Source organism: Littorina saxatilis, unplaced genomic scaffold (genome assembly GCF_037325665.1).
Source record: "Littorina saxatilis isolate snail1 unplaced genomic scaffold, US_GU_Lsax_2.0 scaffold_924, whole genome shotgun sequence".
Taxonomy (NCBI): Eukaryota; Metazoa; Mollusca; class Gastropoda; order Littorinimorpha; family Littorinidae; genus Littorina; species Littorina saxatilis.
In genome coordinates, this window is record NW_027129685.1 from 1 (window position 1) to 16,069 (window position 16,069).

At 42.9% G+C, this 16,069-nt stretch overlaps 1 protein-coding gene across 1 annotated transcript; it reads left to right on the forward strand.

Annotated features, from left to right (window-relative positions):
* The first annotated feature begins 1,494 nt into the window (after positions 1-1,494).
* LOC138957916 (cytochrome b-c1 complex subunit 7-like) lies at positions 1,495-15,449 on the forward strand. The gene is made up of 4 exons (XM_070328949.1): positions 1,495-1,594; positions 1,916-1,978; positions 5,093-5,259; positions 14,984-15,449. Exons 1-4 carry the CDS (start codon positions 1,567-1,569, stop codon positions 15,059-15,061), a joined length of 336 nt encoding a protein of 111 aa, XP_070185050.1. The 5' UTR covers positions 1,495-1,566; the 3' UTR covers positions 15,062-15,449.
* The last annotated feature ends 620 nt before the right edge of the window (positions 15,450-16,069 follow it).

Sequence of the window (16,069 nt, forward strand, 5' to 3'; positions counted from 1 at the left end):
TGCAGTCCGGAGTTCCGCAGGGGACCGTCCTGGGTCCTCTCCTGTTTTTAGCCTTCATCAACGACCTCCCTGAATCCGTCCAGTTCAGCAGCGTCAAACTCTTTGCAGACGACTCCCTACTCTTCAAACGTATATCCTCTCCAGCGGACAGTCTACAGCTCCAACAGGACCTATCCAGCCTCGAACAGTGGGAATCAACATGGCAGATGGAGTTCAACCCCAGCAAGTGCACCGTCATCCGCATTGCCCCGAACAAGAAGAAGCCCATCCTACCAACTTCCTACAGCCTCCATGGACAGACTCTGGAAACAACACCATCCAGCAAGTACCTAGGGGTCTTAATCTCCGATGACCTGTCCTGGAGCAGCCACGTGCAAGCGACTGTCAACAAGGGCAACAGAACTGTGGGCTTCTTGCGGCGGAACTTCCGGGAGTGCACCACCACCGTCAGAGCTGCTACGTACAAGGCCATGGTCAGACCGGTCCTTGACTACGCCTCGCCAGTCTGGGACCCGATCTCTCAGAAAGACGTCACGGAGCTTGAAAAAGTCCAACGCAGAGCAGCCCGTTACGTCCACAACAACTACAGCGATCGGACCCCAGGCTGTGTGACCAGCATGCTGAAGACCCTCCAATGGGAACCACTCGCCGACAGAAGACTCACCAACCGCCTCACTATGCTCTACAAGATCAACAACGGCATAGTCGACATCAACAAGGCCGAGTTCTACACCTCTGGCGACAGCCGCACCAGAGGAGCCCAGAGACTGTTCCAGGAGAGGGCATCCCATCCTGTTCTCTTCAACTCCTTCTTCCCCCGAACACTGCGTCAGTGGAACAAGCTCGACCCTAAGACCACAGTTGCTCCTTCACTGGAGTCCTTCCAAACTGGTCTGGGTCGTACCCACGGACTTGCCTCGCTGACACAGTAACCCTGCAGCTCTTCGTGTAAATAGTTTTATACTTTTAACCATCTTCTCTGAGTTATTGGGTCACCCACCACCAGTAACCAATCACCCAGTACTCCGCCGCTGGACTACAGACGTTCTGACGAACCCAGTCCACATCAAGAAAGAAGAAGAAGAAGAAGAAACAGATACTGTGAATGGAGGAGCCTCAACTGAATCCAGTGCAAAACAGAAAGTAGTACGTGTAGCAGACGACATTCGAGCGATATATTCAAAGTGTTTTGTTGTTCCTTTGCCGAAAAAAACTCTCAAGACAGAGACATGGCATCTTTTCGACATACCTGACTGTAACTGTTGCTTTCGGCATGATGCTTTACGGCTGACTCGCGGTAACTTTGCAAAATTCACCAGACAATTGTTTTGGTCTAGAGTTTCACACACCCCTCCCACCTGCCGCCATTACATTATGTCTCAAGTCGAGGCTTGAAGATAATTACAGTTTTTAATCAGAAATACTGAAAGGGTGCCTTCTAGAGTTAATTCATCATAACTCAAATAGTCTTCGTTAATTAAGTAAAATGGATTCTTTCTTCGTCAAATCAGTTGAAATCTCGTCTGACTGCGTCTTTGACAATCGGTGGCACTTTTACGAAACAAAATGGCTGCTAGAAAAGTCGTGGCTGAAGGTCAGTTTTCTATTTCAGTAATTCATCCCTTAATTCAAAATCTGGTAAAGCGATCGAGTGTTTTCTTTCACCAAAAGTTTATTTTCTGAACTGTTCCACATAAATTTTAGTTGTTTGTGTCCTGGGGACGAAGAAAGCAACCTCGATTCGATTTCGAAACTGCAGTTTCACCAAGGCCAAAGCAGACGACATTCAGTCTTCGTTCTTGTTACACGACACATCAGCGATATGGTCGACAATTCCAACCCCATGGAAAAGATAAATGTTTTTTCATGTTCATCTTTCTGTTAATATATTGGTACAATTTTGTCTTCTTTGCAGTTCCTGCCTGGAAGCGCTCTTTGCAGCGTTGGGCCTACTACAAGTCTTATTTCCCGTCCCTGGGTGAGTCTTACAAGTTGCTAATTTTTGCAGTTCAAAGGCACAGTAAGCCTCCCGTAAACCATCACAGATACTGTCAGGCTTTTACACACAGTACAAACACCCTTTCATTTAAACACTCACCGCTTGAGAACATCCTAGGTGCCCTCCGTAAAGAGCGAGCAATTTTCAAAGAATTTATTTTTGCGTGGTTTATCTTACCCCTGAGACATCGTGAACCCGTGTGATCCAGTTTCCCTTTTTGAGTCACTTGAGAAAAAGTGACTCTATGTAATCGGTCAGTGTTAGTCTGTCCGGCCGGCCGTCCGGCCGGCCGGCCGTAGACACCACCTTAACGTTGGACTTTTCTCGGAAACTATCAAAGCGATCCGGCTCATATTTTGTTTAGTCGTGACCTCCAATGACCTCTACACTTTAACGATGGTTTCGTTGACCTTTGACCTTTTTCAAGGTCACAGGTCAGCGTCAAAGGAAAAATTAGACATTTTATATCTTTGACAAAGTTCATCGGATGTGATTGAAACTTTGTAGGATTATTCTTTACATCAAAGTATTTACATCTGTAGCCTTTTACGAACGTTATCAGAAAAACAAGGGAGATAACTAGCCTTTTCTGTTCGGCAACACACAACTTAACGTTGGGCTTTTCTCGGAAACTATAAAAGTGACCGGGCTCAAATTTTATGTGAACGTGACTCCCAGTGACCTCTACACTTTGACGTCTGCTTTGGTGACCTTTGACCTTTTTCAAGGTCACAGGTATGTCTTGAAGGAAAAAAATTGAAATATCATATCTCTGAAACTATTCATCGGATTTGATTCAAACTTTATAGGATTATTCTTTACATCAAATTATTTACATCTGTATTGTGTTGTGAATAGCAATTTCTTCCTGTCCATCTGATGCCTCATATAATATTCAGAACTGCGAAAGTGACTCGATCGAGCGTTTGCTCTTCTTGTTCACAATGTAGTCGTCAGTTAGTAATTTGAATGCGACTCGCTGTGAGCTTATCTGCAATAGCACGTTATTATGTACCTCTGACTATGCACGAAACAAACGGCTGTGGTTCACAAGAACTCTAGCGATGGCTTTTGACTGTTCAGAGGAACTGGCGATAGGCATAAATCGTCGTCTGCTACGAGAACCACGACCTTGCGTGACCCTGCTTCCTGGCTTTTCTTTTTTCAAACTTTCAAAAATTCGAATTGTACTGATCTTGTCTTGATGAAAAAAGAATTCCTTTATGATTTAGGAATGTTTGTGTTACAAGCTGTCAATTTATTATTTAGATTTTAAAAGTTAGGTCTAGCGCCAAAACGCACCACGGTCCGATTGTCTACTGAGACAATCCGCAAAATTAATTCTTTGAAAATTGCTTGCTCTTTACGTAGGGCACTTGACTTAGGATGTTCCCGTTTGGTGAGCGTTCAAATGGAAGGGTGTGTGTAAAAGCCTGACAGTATCTGTGACGGTTTACGGGAGGCGTACTGTGCCTTTAATGTAAATTACGACCGTACTTTCCGGGTCATAAGGCGCGACTTTTTTCCTCGAGTTCGACCCCTGCGTCTTGTATAACGAAGCGGCTAACGAAAAAAATCAAAGAGACCGCTTGAGTACCAGTCAAACAAATTGTGATGATGCATGTTTCAGCTACTAGGTACTGCCCTGCCTTTGATCTGGCCCCACACACAGATTTCCACTCTGTTAAACTCTCACTGACCGGTCACTGACCCCGATGCAGGAAGTGTTTCCTCTCTCAGATATGACAGGGGAACCACCTCTCATGGCAAAAACTGGGTCATTGACCCCTGGGAAGAAGGTCGTGTCTTTTAACAAGGCCACCCAGCTATCACAATGCCTTTGATCTGGCCGCACACAAATTTTCACTCAGTTAAAGTCGTCACTGACCCCGATGCAGGAAGTGTTTCCTCTCTCAGATATGACAGGGGAGCCACCTCTCATGGCAAAAACTGGGTCATTTTGGTGCGCCCTATCGGCCCCCTGGTGACTGGATTACAATTTTTTTTAAAAAGAAGGGGGTGCGTCTTAGATAACGAAGCGCCTTGTCACCCGGAAAGTACGGTAAATACCAACCATCAGTTTTTTGGTAATGTTGAACTTTAGTATGTCAAATTCATAGCTCATAATTCAGGGGTATTTAAGCCTCCAAATTTGTGGAACCTGCACTTGTAATCATAACAAGTCATTTTAGATCCCTTTGAAGTCACGGAATGAACTCCGATGAACTGTACGGTTGCATTTCGTTTACATGCGTCAAAGAAGGAATTATCCGTATGGGCGGACAGGGGAGGCAACTCCGTCGTGTAAATGATGTCCCTTGGTTGACAATGTATGCCATTTTCAAGGCATTTTCGTCGATCAAACAACCAAATTAATTAATTATGCTAAGTTTGGAGCTCAATCCCTCAATTGATTTCACGACAAATGTTCTTTGGCTTGATTACAGGGATTTATATCAAAAATTAGTAAAGAATGCCACTGGATTCTGAGCTATGAATTTAACACACTAAAGTTCAAGATAACCAGTTTTTTTTATTTGTTTTGATTTTTTAGATTTGGCTGCAGCAGGTTTGTCGTGACTAAACTTAGTCAGATTCAGAGTGGGTGAAATCAAACACCTTGACAGTCCTGAGTCAGGTCTCACCAGTGACCACCAGTGGTGTGGCTAGGAAGAAGCATTTCATGGGGACAGCTCGCCTGTAGGATTTGGCAAGAGTAGCGAAGCGTCTATGTGAAGATGTTTGCTATGCGAGAAAATATGGCAGCTACCAGTCACATTGGATATGTTCACCGACGAGATCCTGCAGACAACTCTTTCGGTATCAAGCCAGTCATGTTAAATTCTTGCCTGCCCAGCACAGAATCGTAACTTTTGCGCCCTCACTCATGTCTTGCAAGGCAGGAAGCTAGTCACAAGCAGTTTTTGCCTCTGCAAAACGGGCATCAGTTACATGGACTGGCTATCATTATCAAGATCGGCAGAAATTGAGTTTGTCGATTCAGTATGACCAAAGATTGAGGCCTGATATTGATAACAATATTTCATCACATTCACAATTAATTAATTCTCTTTTCTTTCTTTCTTTTGACAGGTTTGGTGCGGGATGATTGTCTGGACGAGACGTCAGCCGTAAAGGAAGCGATCAAACGATTGCCAGCTGACGTGTACGACGCCCGTCAGTTCCGCATCTCCCGCGCCATGTACCTCTCCAACCGCAAAGAGATCCTGCCCAAGGGGGAGTGGACCAAGATGGAGGAGGTCAGTTCTCTGTGTGTGTGTCACTGTGTGTCTGTCTGTGTTACACAGTTTTTGTGTATGTGTATGTCTGTCTGACTTGCTGGTTTTTTTTTTTGTTTTTTTCTTTCTCTCTGCGTCACAGTTTGTGTGACTGTGTGCATGTCTGTCAGACTTACAGTTTGTGTGTCTGTGCATGTCTGTCTGAGTTACAGTTAGTGTGTATGTCTGTCTGCGTTACAGTTTGTGTGTCTGTGCATGTCTGTCTGAGTTACAGTTTGTGTGTCTGTGTATGTCTGTCTGACTTACAGTTTGTGTGTCTGTGTATGTCTGTCTGAGTTACAGTTTCTGTGTCTGTGTATGTCTGTCTGAGTTACAGTTTGTGTGTCTGTGTATGTCTGTCTGCGTTACAGTTTGTGTGTCTGTGTATGTCTGTCTGACTTACAGTGTGTGTGTCTGTGCATGTCTGTCTGCGTTACAGTTTGTGTGTCTGTGTATGTCTGTCTGAGTTACAGTTTGTGTGTCTGTGCATGTCTGTCTGAGTTACAGTTTGTGTGTATGTGTATGTCTGTCTGAGTTACAGTTTGTGTGTCTGTGCATGTCTGTCTGACTTACAGTTTGTGTGTCTGTGCATGTCTGTCTGCGTTACAGTTTGTGTGTCTGTGTATGTCTGTCTGCGTTACAGTTTCTGTGTCTGTGTATGTCTGTCTGAGTTACAGTTTGTGTGTCTGTGTATGTCTGTCTGCGTTACAGTTTGTGTGTCTGTGTATGTCTGTCTGAGTTACAGTTTGTGTGTCTGTGTATGTCTGTCTGAGTTACAGTTTGTGTGTCTGTGTATGTCTGTCTGAGTTACAGTTTGTGTGTCTGTGCATGTCTGTCTGACTTACAGTTTGTGTGTCTGTGCATGTCTGTCTGAGTTACAGTTTGTGAGTATGTCTGTCTGAGTTACAGTTTGTGTGTCTGTGCATGTCTGTCTGACTTACAGTTTGTGTGTCTGTGTATGTCTGTCTGAGTTACAGTTTGTGTGTCTGTGTATGTCTGTCTGAGTTACAGTTTGTGTGTCTGTGCATGTCTGTCTGAGTTACAGTTTGTGTGTCTGTGCATGTCTGTCTGACTTACAGTTTGTGTGTCTGTGTATGTCTGTCTGACTTACAGTTTGTGTGTCTGTGCATGTCTGTCTGACTTACAGTTTGTGAGTATGTCTGTCTGAGTTACAGTTTGTGTGTCTGTGCATGTCTGTCTGAGTTACAGTTTGTGTGTATGTGCATGTCTGTCTGAGTTACAGTTTGTGTGTATGTGCATGTCTGTCTGAGTTACAGTTTGTGTGTCTGTGTATGTCTGTCTGAGTTACAGTTTGTGTGTCTGTGCATGTCTGTCTGAGTTACAGTTTGTGAGTATGTCTGTCTGAGTTACAGTTTGTGTGTCTGTGTATGTCTGTCTGACTTACAGTTTGTGTGTATGTGCATGTCTGTCTGAGTTACAGTTTGTGTGTATGTGCATGTCTGTCTGAGTTACAGTTTGTGTGTCTGTGCATGTCTGTCTGAGTAACAGTTTGTGTGCATGTCTGTCTGACTTACAGTTTGTGTGTCTGTGTATGTCTGTCTGAGTTACAGTTTGTGTGTCTGTGCATGTCTGTCTGCGTTACAGTTTGTGTGCATGTCTGTCTGACTTACAGTTTGTGTGTCTGTGTATGTCTGTCTGAGTTACAGTTTGTGAGTATGTCTGTCTGACTTACAGTTTATGTGTCTGTGCATGTCTGTCTGAGTTACAGTTTGTGTGTCTGTGTATGTCTGTCTGTTTTACAGTTTGTGAGTATGTCTGTCTGACTTACAGTTTATGTGTCTGTGCATGTCTGTCTGAGTTACAGTTTGTGTGTCTGTGTATGTCTGTCTGAGTTACAGTTTGTGTGTCTGTGTATGTCTGTCTGAGTTACAGTTTGTGTGTCTGTGTATGTCTGTCTGCGTTACAGTTTGTGTGTCTGTGTATGTCTGTCTGAGTTACAGTTTGTGTGTCTGTGTATGTCTGTCTGAGTTACAGTTTGTGTGTCTGTGCATGTCTGTCTGAGTTACAGTTTGTGAGTATGTCTGTCTGCGTTACAGTTTGTGTGTATGTCTGTCTGAGTTACAGTTAGTGTGTATGTCTGTCTGCGTTACAGTTTGTGTGTCTGTGCATGTCTGTCTGAGTTACAGTTTGTGTGTCTGTGTATGTCTGTCTGAGTTACAGTTTGTGAGTATGTCTGTCTGCGTTACAGTTTGTGTGTCTGTGCATGTCTGTCTGAGTTACAGTTTGTGAGTATGTCTGCGTTACAGTTTGTGTGCATGTCTGTCTGCGTTACAGTTTGTGTGTCTGTGTATGTCTGTCTGAGTTACAGTTTGTGAGTATGTCTGTCTGAGTTACAGTTTGTGTGTCTGTGCATGTCTGTCTGAGTTACAGTTTGTGAGTATGTCTGTCTGCGTTACAGTTTGTGTGTATGTCTGTCTGAGTTACAGTTTGTGTGTCTGTGCATGTCTGTCTGAGTTACAGTTTGTGTGTCTGTGTATGTCTGTCTGAGTTACAGTTTGTGAGTATGTCTGTCTGCGTTACAGTTTGTGTGTATGTCTGTCTGAGTTACAGTTTGTGTGTCTGTGCATGTCTGTCTGAGTTACAGTTTGTGTGTCTGTGTATGTCTGTCTGAGTTACAGTTTGTGAGTATGTCTGTCTGCGTTACAGTTTGTGTGTATGTCTGTCTGAGTTACAGTTAGTGTGTATGTCTGTCTGCGTTACAGTTTGTGTGTCTGTGCATGTCTGTCTGAGTTACAGTGTGTGTGTCTGTGTATGTCTGTCTGAGTTACAGTTTGTGTGTCTGTGCATGTCTGTCTGAGTTACAGTTTGTGAGTATGTCTGTCTGCGTTACAGTTTGTGTGTATGTCTGTCTGAGTTACAGTTAGTGTGTATGTCTGTCTGCGTTACAGTTTGTGTGTCTGTGCATGTCTGTCTGAGTTACAGTTTGTGAGTATGTCTGTCTGCGTTACAGTTTGTGTGTATGTGCATGTCTGTCTGAGTTACAGTTTGTGTGTCTGTGCATGTCTGTCTGAGTTACAGTTTGTGAGTATGTCTGTCTGCGTTACAGTTTGTGTGTATGTCTGTCTGAGTTACAGTTAGTGTGTATGTCTGTCTGCGTTACAGTTTGTGTGTCTGTGCATGTCTGTCTGAGTTACAGTTTGTGAGTATGTCTGTCTGTGTTACAGTTTGTGTGTATGTCTGTCTGAGTTACAGTTTGTGAGTATGTCTGTCTGCGTTACAGTTTGTGTGTCTGTGCATGTCTGTCTGAGTTACAGTTTGTGAGTATGTCTGTCTGCGTTACAGTTTGTGTGTCTGTGCATGTCTGTCTGAGTTACAGTTAGTGTGTATGTCTGTCTGCGTTACAGTTTGTGTGTCTGTGTATGTCTGTCTGAGTTACAGTTTGTGAGTATGTCTGTCTGCGTTACAGTTTGTGTGTTTGTGCATGTCTGTCTGAGTTACAGTTTGTGTGTATGTCTGTCTGAGTTACAGTTTGTGAGTATGTCTGTCTGCGTTACAGTTTAAGTGTCTGTGCATGTCTGTCTGTGTTACAGTTAGTGTGTATACATGTCTGTCTGCGTTAAAGTTTGTATGTCTGTGCATGTCTGTCTGCGTTACAGTTTGTGTGTTTGTGCATGTCTGTCTGAGTTACAGTTTGTGAGTATGTCTGTCTGCGTTACAGTTTAAGTGTCTGTGCATGTCTGTCTGTGTTACAGTTAGTGTGTATACATGTCTGTCTGAGTTACAGTTAGTGTGTATGTCTGTCTGCGTTAAAGTTTGTATGTCTGTGCATGTCTGTCTGCGTTACAGTTTGTGTGTTTGTGCATGTCTGTCTGTGTTACAGTTTGTGTGTCTGTGCATGTCTGTCTGCGTTAAAGTTTGTATGTCTGTGCATGTCTGTCTGCGTTACAGTTTGTGTGTCTGTGCATGTCTGTCTGAGTTACAGTTTGTGTGTATGTCTGTCTGCGTTACAGTTTGTGTGTCTGTGTATGTCTGTCTGCGTTACAGTTTGTGTGTCTGTGTATGTCTGTCTGCGTTACAGTTTGTGTGTCTGTGCATGTCTGTCTGAGTTACGGTTTGTGTGTATGTCTGTCTGCGTTACAGTTTGTGTGTCTGTGTATGTCTGTCTGACTTACAGTTTGTGTGTCTGTGCATGTCTGTCTGAGTTACAGTTTGTGTGTCTGTGTATGTCTGTCTGAGTTACAGTTTGTGTGTCTGTGTATGTCTGTCTGACTTACAGTTTGTGTGTCTGTGTATGTCTGTCTGACTTACAGTTTGTGTGTCTGTGCATGTCTGTCTGTGTTACAGTTTGTGTGTCTGTGCATGTCTGTCTGCGTTAAAGTTTGTATGTCTGTGCATGTCTGTCTGCGTTACAGTTTGTGTGTATGTCTGTCTGAGTTACAGTTTGTGTGTATGTCTGTCTGCGTTACAGTTTGTGTGTATGTGCATGTCTGTCTGCGTTACAGTTTAAGTGTCTGTGCATGTCTGTCTGTGTTACAGTTAGTGAGTATGTCTGTCTGCGTTACAGTTTGTATGTCTGTGCATGTCTGTCTGTGTTACAGTTAGTGTGTATACATGTCTGTCTGCGTTAAAGTTTGTGAGTATGTCTGTCTGCGTTACAGTTTGTGAGTATGTCTGTCTGCGTTACAGTTTGTGTGTCTGTGCATGTCTGTCTGAGTTACAGTTTGTGTGTATGTCTGTCTGAGTTACAGTTTGTGTGTATGTCTGTCTGCGTTACAGTTTGTGTGTATGTCTGTCTGAGTTACAGTTTGTGTGCATGTCTGTCTGCGTTACAGTTTGTGTGTATGTGTATGTCTGTCTGAGTTACAGTTTGTGTGCATGTCTGTCTGCGTTACAGTTTGTGTGTCTGTGTATGTCTGTCTGAGTTACAGTTTGTGTGTCTGTGCATGTCTGTCTGACTTACAGTTTGTGAGTATGTCTGTCTGAGTTACAGTTTGTGTGTCTGTGCATGTCTGTCTGAGTTACAGTTTGTGTGTATGTGCATGTCTGTCTGAGTTACAGTTTGTGTGTATGTGCATGTCTGTCTGAGTTACAGTTTGTGTGTCTGTGTATGTCTGTCTGAGTTACAGTTTGTGTGTCTGTGCATGTCTGTCTGAGTTACAGTTTGTGAGTATGTCTGTCTGAGTTACAGTTTGTGTGTCTGTGTATGTCTGTCTGACTTACAGTTTGTGTGTATGTGCATGTCTGTCTGAGTTACAGTTTGTGTGTATGTGCATGTCTGTCTGAGTTACAGTTTGTGTGTCTGTGCATGTCTGTCTGAGTAACAGTTTGTGTGCATGTCTGTCTGACTTACAGTTTGTGTGTCTGTGTATGTCTGTCTGAGTTACAGTTTGTGTGTCTGTGCATGTCTGTCTGCGTTACAGTTTGTGTGCATGTCTGTCTGACTTACAGTTTGTGTGTCTGTGTATGTCTGTCTGAGTTACAGTTTGTGAGTATGTCTGTCTGACTTACAGTTTATGTGTCTGTGCATGTCTGTCTGAGTTACAGTTTGTGTGTCTGTGTATGTCTGTCTGTTTTACAGTTTGTGAGTATGTCTGTCTGACTTACAGTTTATGTGTCTGTGTATGTCTGTCTGTGTTACAGTTTGTGTGTCTGTGTATGTCTGTCTGCGTTACAGTTTGTGTGTCTGTGTATGTCTGTCTGCGTTACAGTTTGTGTGTCTGTGTATGTCTGTCTGAGTTACAGTTTGTGTGTCTGTGTATGTCTGTCTGAGTTACAGTTTGTGTGTCTGTGTATGTCTGTCTGAGTTACAGTTTGTGTGTCTGTGCATGTCTGTCTGAGTTACAGTTTGTGAGTATGTCTGTCTGCGTTACAGTTTGTGTGTATGTCTGTCTGAGTTACAGTTAGTGTGTATGTCTGTCTGCGTTACAGTTTGTGTGTCTGTGCATGTCTGTCCGAGTTACAGTTTGTGTGTCTGTGTATGTCTGTCTGAGTTACAGTTTGTGAGTATGTCTGTCTGCGTTACAGTTTGTGTGTCTGTGCATGTCTGTCTGAGTTACAGTTTGTGAGTATGTCTGCGTTACAGTTTGTGTGCATGTCTGTCTGCGTTACAGTTTGTGTGTCTGTGTATGTCTGTCTGAGTTACAGTTTGTGAGTATGTCTGTCTGAGTTACAGTTTGTGTGTCTGTGCATGTCTGTCTGAGTTACAGTTTGTGAGTATGTCTGTCTGCGTTACAGTTTGTGTGTATGTCTGTCTGAGTTACAGTTTGTGTGTCTGTGCATGTCTGTCTGAGTTACAGTTTGTGTGTCTGTGTATGTCTGTCTGAGTTACAGTTTGTGAGTATGTCTGTCTGCGTTACAGTTTGTGTGTATGTCTGTCTGAGTTACAGTTAGTGTGTATGTCTGTCTGCGTTACAGTTTGTGTGTCTGTGCATGTCTGTCTGAGTTACAGTGTGTGTGTCTGTGTATGTCTGTCTGAGTTACAGTTTGTGTGTCTGTGCATGTCTGTCTGAGTTACAGTTTGTGAGTATGTCTGTCTGCGTTACAGTTTGTGTGTATGTCTGTCTGAGTTACAGTTAGTGTGTATGTCTGTCTGCGTTACAGTTTGTGTGTCTGTGCATGTCTGTCTGAGTTACAGTTTGTGAGTATGTCTGTCTGCGTTACAGTTTGTGTGTTTGTGCATGTCTGTCTGACTTACAGTTTGTGTGTCTGTGCATGTCTGTCTGAGTTACAGTTAGTGTGTATGTCTGTCTGCGTTACAGTTTGTGTGTATGTCTGTCTGAGTTACAGTTAGTGTGTATGTCTGTCTGCGTTACAGTTTGTGTGTCTGTGCATGTCTGTCTGAGTTACAGTTTGTGAGTATGTCTGTCTGAGTTACAGTTTGTGTGTATGTCTGTCTGAGTTACAGTTTGTGAGTATGTCTGTCTGCGTTACAGTTTGTGTGTTTGTGCATGTCTGTCTGAGTTACAGTTTGTGAGTATGTCTGTCTGCGTTACAGTTTGTGTGTATGTGCATGTCTGTCTGAGTTACAGTTTGTGAGTATGTCTGTCTGCGTTACAGTTTGTGTGTTTGTGCATGTCTGTCTGAGTTACAGTTTGTGAGTATGTCTGTCTGCGTTACAGTTTGTGTGTATGTGCATGTCTGTCTGAGTTACAGTTTGTGTGTATGTCTGTCTGAGTTACAGTTTGTGTGTCTGTGCATGTCTGTCTGAGTTACAGTTTGTGTGTATGTGCATGTCTGTCTGAGTTACAGTTTGTGAGTATGTCTGTCTGCGTTAAAGTTTGTATGTCTGTGCATGTCTGTCTGCGTTACAGTGTGTGTGTATGTGCATGTCTGTCTGAGTTACAGTTTGTGAGTATGTCTGTCTGCGTTACAGTTTGTGTGTCTGTGCATGTCTGTCTGAGTTACAGTTTAAGTGTCTGTGCATGTCTGTCTGTGTTACAGTTAGTGTGTATACATGTCTGTCTGCGTTAAAGTTTGTATGTCTGTGCATGTCTGTCTGCGTTACAGTTTGTGTGTTTGTGCATGTCTGTCTGTGTTACAGTTTGTGTGTTTGTGCATGTCTGTCTGTGTTACAGTTTGTGTGTCTGTGCATGTCTGTCTGCGTTACAGTTTGTGTGTCTGTGCATGTCTGTCTGAGTTACAGTTTGTGAGTATGTCTGTCTGCGTTACAGTTTGTGTGTCTGTGTATGTCTGTCTGAGTTACAGTTTGTGTGTCTGTGTATGTCTGTCTGAGTTACAGTTTGTGTGTCTGTGCATGTCTGTCTGAGTTACAGTTTGTGAGTATGTCTGTCTGAGTTACAGTTTGTGTGTCTGTGTATGTCTGTCTGACTTACAGTTTGTGTGTCTGTGCATGTCTGTCTGAGTTACAGTTTGTGTGTCTGTGTATGTCTGTCTGAGTTACAGTTTGTGTGTCTGTGTATGTCTGTCTGACTTACAGTTTGTGTGTCTGTGTATGTCTGTCTGTGTTACAGTTTGTGTGTCTGTGCATGTCTGTCTGCGTTAAAGTTTGTATGTCTGTGCATGTCTGTCTGCGTTACAGTTTGTGTGTTTGTGCATGTCTGTCTGAGTTACAGTTTGTGTGTATGTCTGTCTGAGTTACAGTTTGTGTGTATGTCTGTCTGCGTTACAGTTTGTGTGTATGTGCATGTCTGTCTGCGTTACAGTTTGTGTGTCTGTGCATGTCTGTCTGAGTTACAGTTTGTGAGTATGTCTGTCTGCGTTACAGTTTAAGTGTCTGTGCATGTCTGTCTGTGTTACAGTTAGTGTGTATACATGTCTGTCTGCGTTAAAGTTTGTGAGTATGTCTGTCTGCGTTACAGTTTGTGAGTATGTCTGTCTGCGTTACAGTTTGTGTGTCTGTGCATGTCTGTCTGAGTTACAGTTTGTGTGTATGTCTGTCTGAGTTACAGTTTGTGTGTATGTCTGTCTGCGTTACAGTTTGTGTGTATGTCTGTCTGAGTTACAGTTTGTGTGCATGTCTGTCTGCGTTACAGTTTGTGTGTATGTGTATGTCTGTCTGAGTTACAGTTTGTGTGCATGTCTGTCTGCGTTACAGTTTGTGTGTCTGTGTATGTCTGTCTGAGTTACAGTTTGTGTGTCTGTGCATGTCTGTCTGAGTTACAGTTTGTGTGTATGTCTGTCTGCGTTACAGTTTGTGTGTATGTGTATGTCTGTCTGAGTTACAGTTTGTGAGTATGTCTGTCTGAGTTACAGTTTGTGTGTATGTGTATGTCTGTCTGAGTTACAGTTTGTGAGTATGTCTGTCTGAGTTACAGTTTGCGTGTATGTCTGTCTGAGTTACAGTTTGTGTATATGTCTGTCTGAGTTACAGTTTGTGTGTATGTCTGTCTGAGTTACAGTTTGTGTGTCTGTGTATGTCTGTCTGAGTTACAGTTTGTGTGACTGTGTGCATGTCTGTCAGACTTACAGTTTGTGTGTCTGTGCATGTCTGTCTGAGTTACAGTTAGTGTGTATGTCTGTCTGCGTTACAGTTTGTGTGTATGTGCATGTCTGTCTGCGTTACAGTTTGTGTGTATGTGCATGTCTGTCTGAGTTACAGTTTGTGAGTATGTCTGTCTGAGTTACAGTTTGTGTGTCTGTGTATGTCTGTCTGCGTTACAGTTTGTGTGTATGTCTGTCTGAGTTACAGTTAGTGTGTATGTCTGTCTGCGTTACAGTTTGTGTGTCTGTGCATGTCTGTCCGAGTTACAGTTAGTGTGTATGTCTGTCTGCGTTAAAGTTTGTATGTCTGTGCATGTCTGTCTGCGTTACAGTTTGTGTGTATGTGCATGTCTGTCTGCGTTACAGTTTGTGAGTATGTCTGTCTGCGTTACAGTTTGTGTGTATGTCTGTCTGAGTTACAGTTAGTGTGTATGTCTGTCTGCGTTACAGTTTGTGTGTCTGTGTATGTCTGTCTGGGTCACAGTTTGTGTGTGTGTCTGTATGAGTTGCAGTTTGTGTGTATGTCTGTCTGTCTGCGTTACAGTTTGCGTGTATGTCTGTCTGCGTTACAGTTTGTGTGTATCATTGTATGTCTGTCTGACTTACAGTTTATGTGTCTGCATTACTGAGTGTCTGTGTCACTGTGTGTGCGTCCAAAGAAAAGCAAAATATGTTTGATTACATGATGTCTGCTAAGAATTAGACTTAGAGAGAAATCTCAGACTTTGATAGTTTACTTGGCATACGTATGGGTTTGTATCAATCTTGTTACTGTTTTATAAAATGACAATTTGTTTGGTTACAGGATGTTCGCTACCTGATGCCTTTGATTCAAGAGGTGGAGCGGGAACGTCAGGAACGACAGGAGTGGGACAAAAAGTGAACATGAAGTGCTTAGGTCAAGGACGCTGTTTGAGTTAGGTCAAGGACACTGTTGAGGTCAAGTACAATTTGTGTTAGGTCAAGGACACTTTAATTAATTTTGTTTTGTTTATCAGCTCAGCTCTCAAAACTGGTAGACTTCGAATGTGTGTTAATGTCATCGATTCTCTCCATTCGTTGACAGGTCGAACTCAGACAGCAAGCGTAGTGATGATATGTGAACTTTCGTCAGAGCTAAGGGCAGTAAACGATTTTCGATAAGTCTTTGTGTGCAGTTCAATTACATCTGTGTAGATTCTGAGATGTGTTTTGTTAGAATGCAGACTCAGACTGAGCTGACGATGTGTGAATGAGAGTCATGAAAGTGTAAATAAATCTTTTTGAACGTGTTTTGAAATGGTTGTTTCATATGTTGCGTGCAAAGCTTGGGGAGACAGACTCATTGCAAGAGAAAAATGGGGTGTGATTTTGTTTAATTGAAATGTTAAAAATGTGCCTTGGTCAGTTGGTGCTGGTTATGATGGAAAGTTTACAGGCAGAGGACTTAGGCCGCATGTGCACCCATGTAGAAGAGATAGACTGTGTGTGTGTGTGTGTGTGTGTGTGTGTGTGTGTGTGTGTGTGTGTGTGTGTGTGTGTGTGAAAGCATTTATACAGTTTGTGTGTTGGAGGGAGGTCTAGTGATACTGGAAGCAAAGGTTCCTTGTGGTTTCACATGCTTCACTTACATTCTCATCACATTTGATTTGCACGTTGAAAGGAAAACTTGCTGTTGACACTAGCCTTGACACCAGGCATTGCAAATTAGAGCATGTACACTCCGTTATACAGTGGAATCCCCCTTAACAAAAACAACGACAAGAAAATCAGGTCTTAAAAAGCAGAGATTTTTTAAATGGAGTTACATTTACAGAGTTAAAGAACAGAAACTCTGGAAAAGCAAGGTCTTTAAATAAAAAGTGGGGAGGTGGGTCTTAAAAGGGGGGTTCCAACACTGACAATTATGTAG

Coding starts and splice junctions, on each gene's coding strand:
- LOC138957916 (XM_070328949.1), top strand. CDS start 1,567: ATGGCTGCTAGAAAAGTCGTGGCTGAAG. Junction 1,595..1,915: donor TAGAAAAGTCGTGGCTGAAG/GTCAGTTTTCTA, acceptor TCTTCTTTGCAG/TTCCTGCCTGGAAGCGCTCT. Junction 5,260..14,983: donor AGTGGACCAAGATGGAGGAG/GTCAGTTCTCTG, acceptor GTTTGGTTACAG/GATGTTCGCTACCTGATGCC.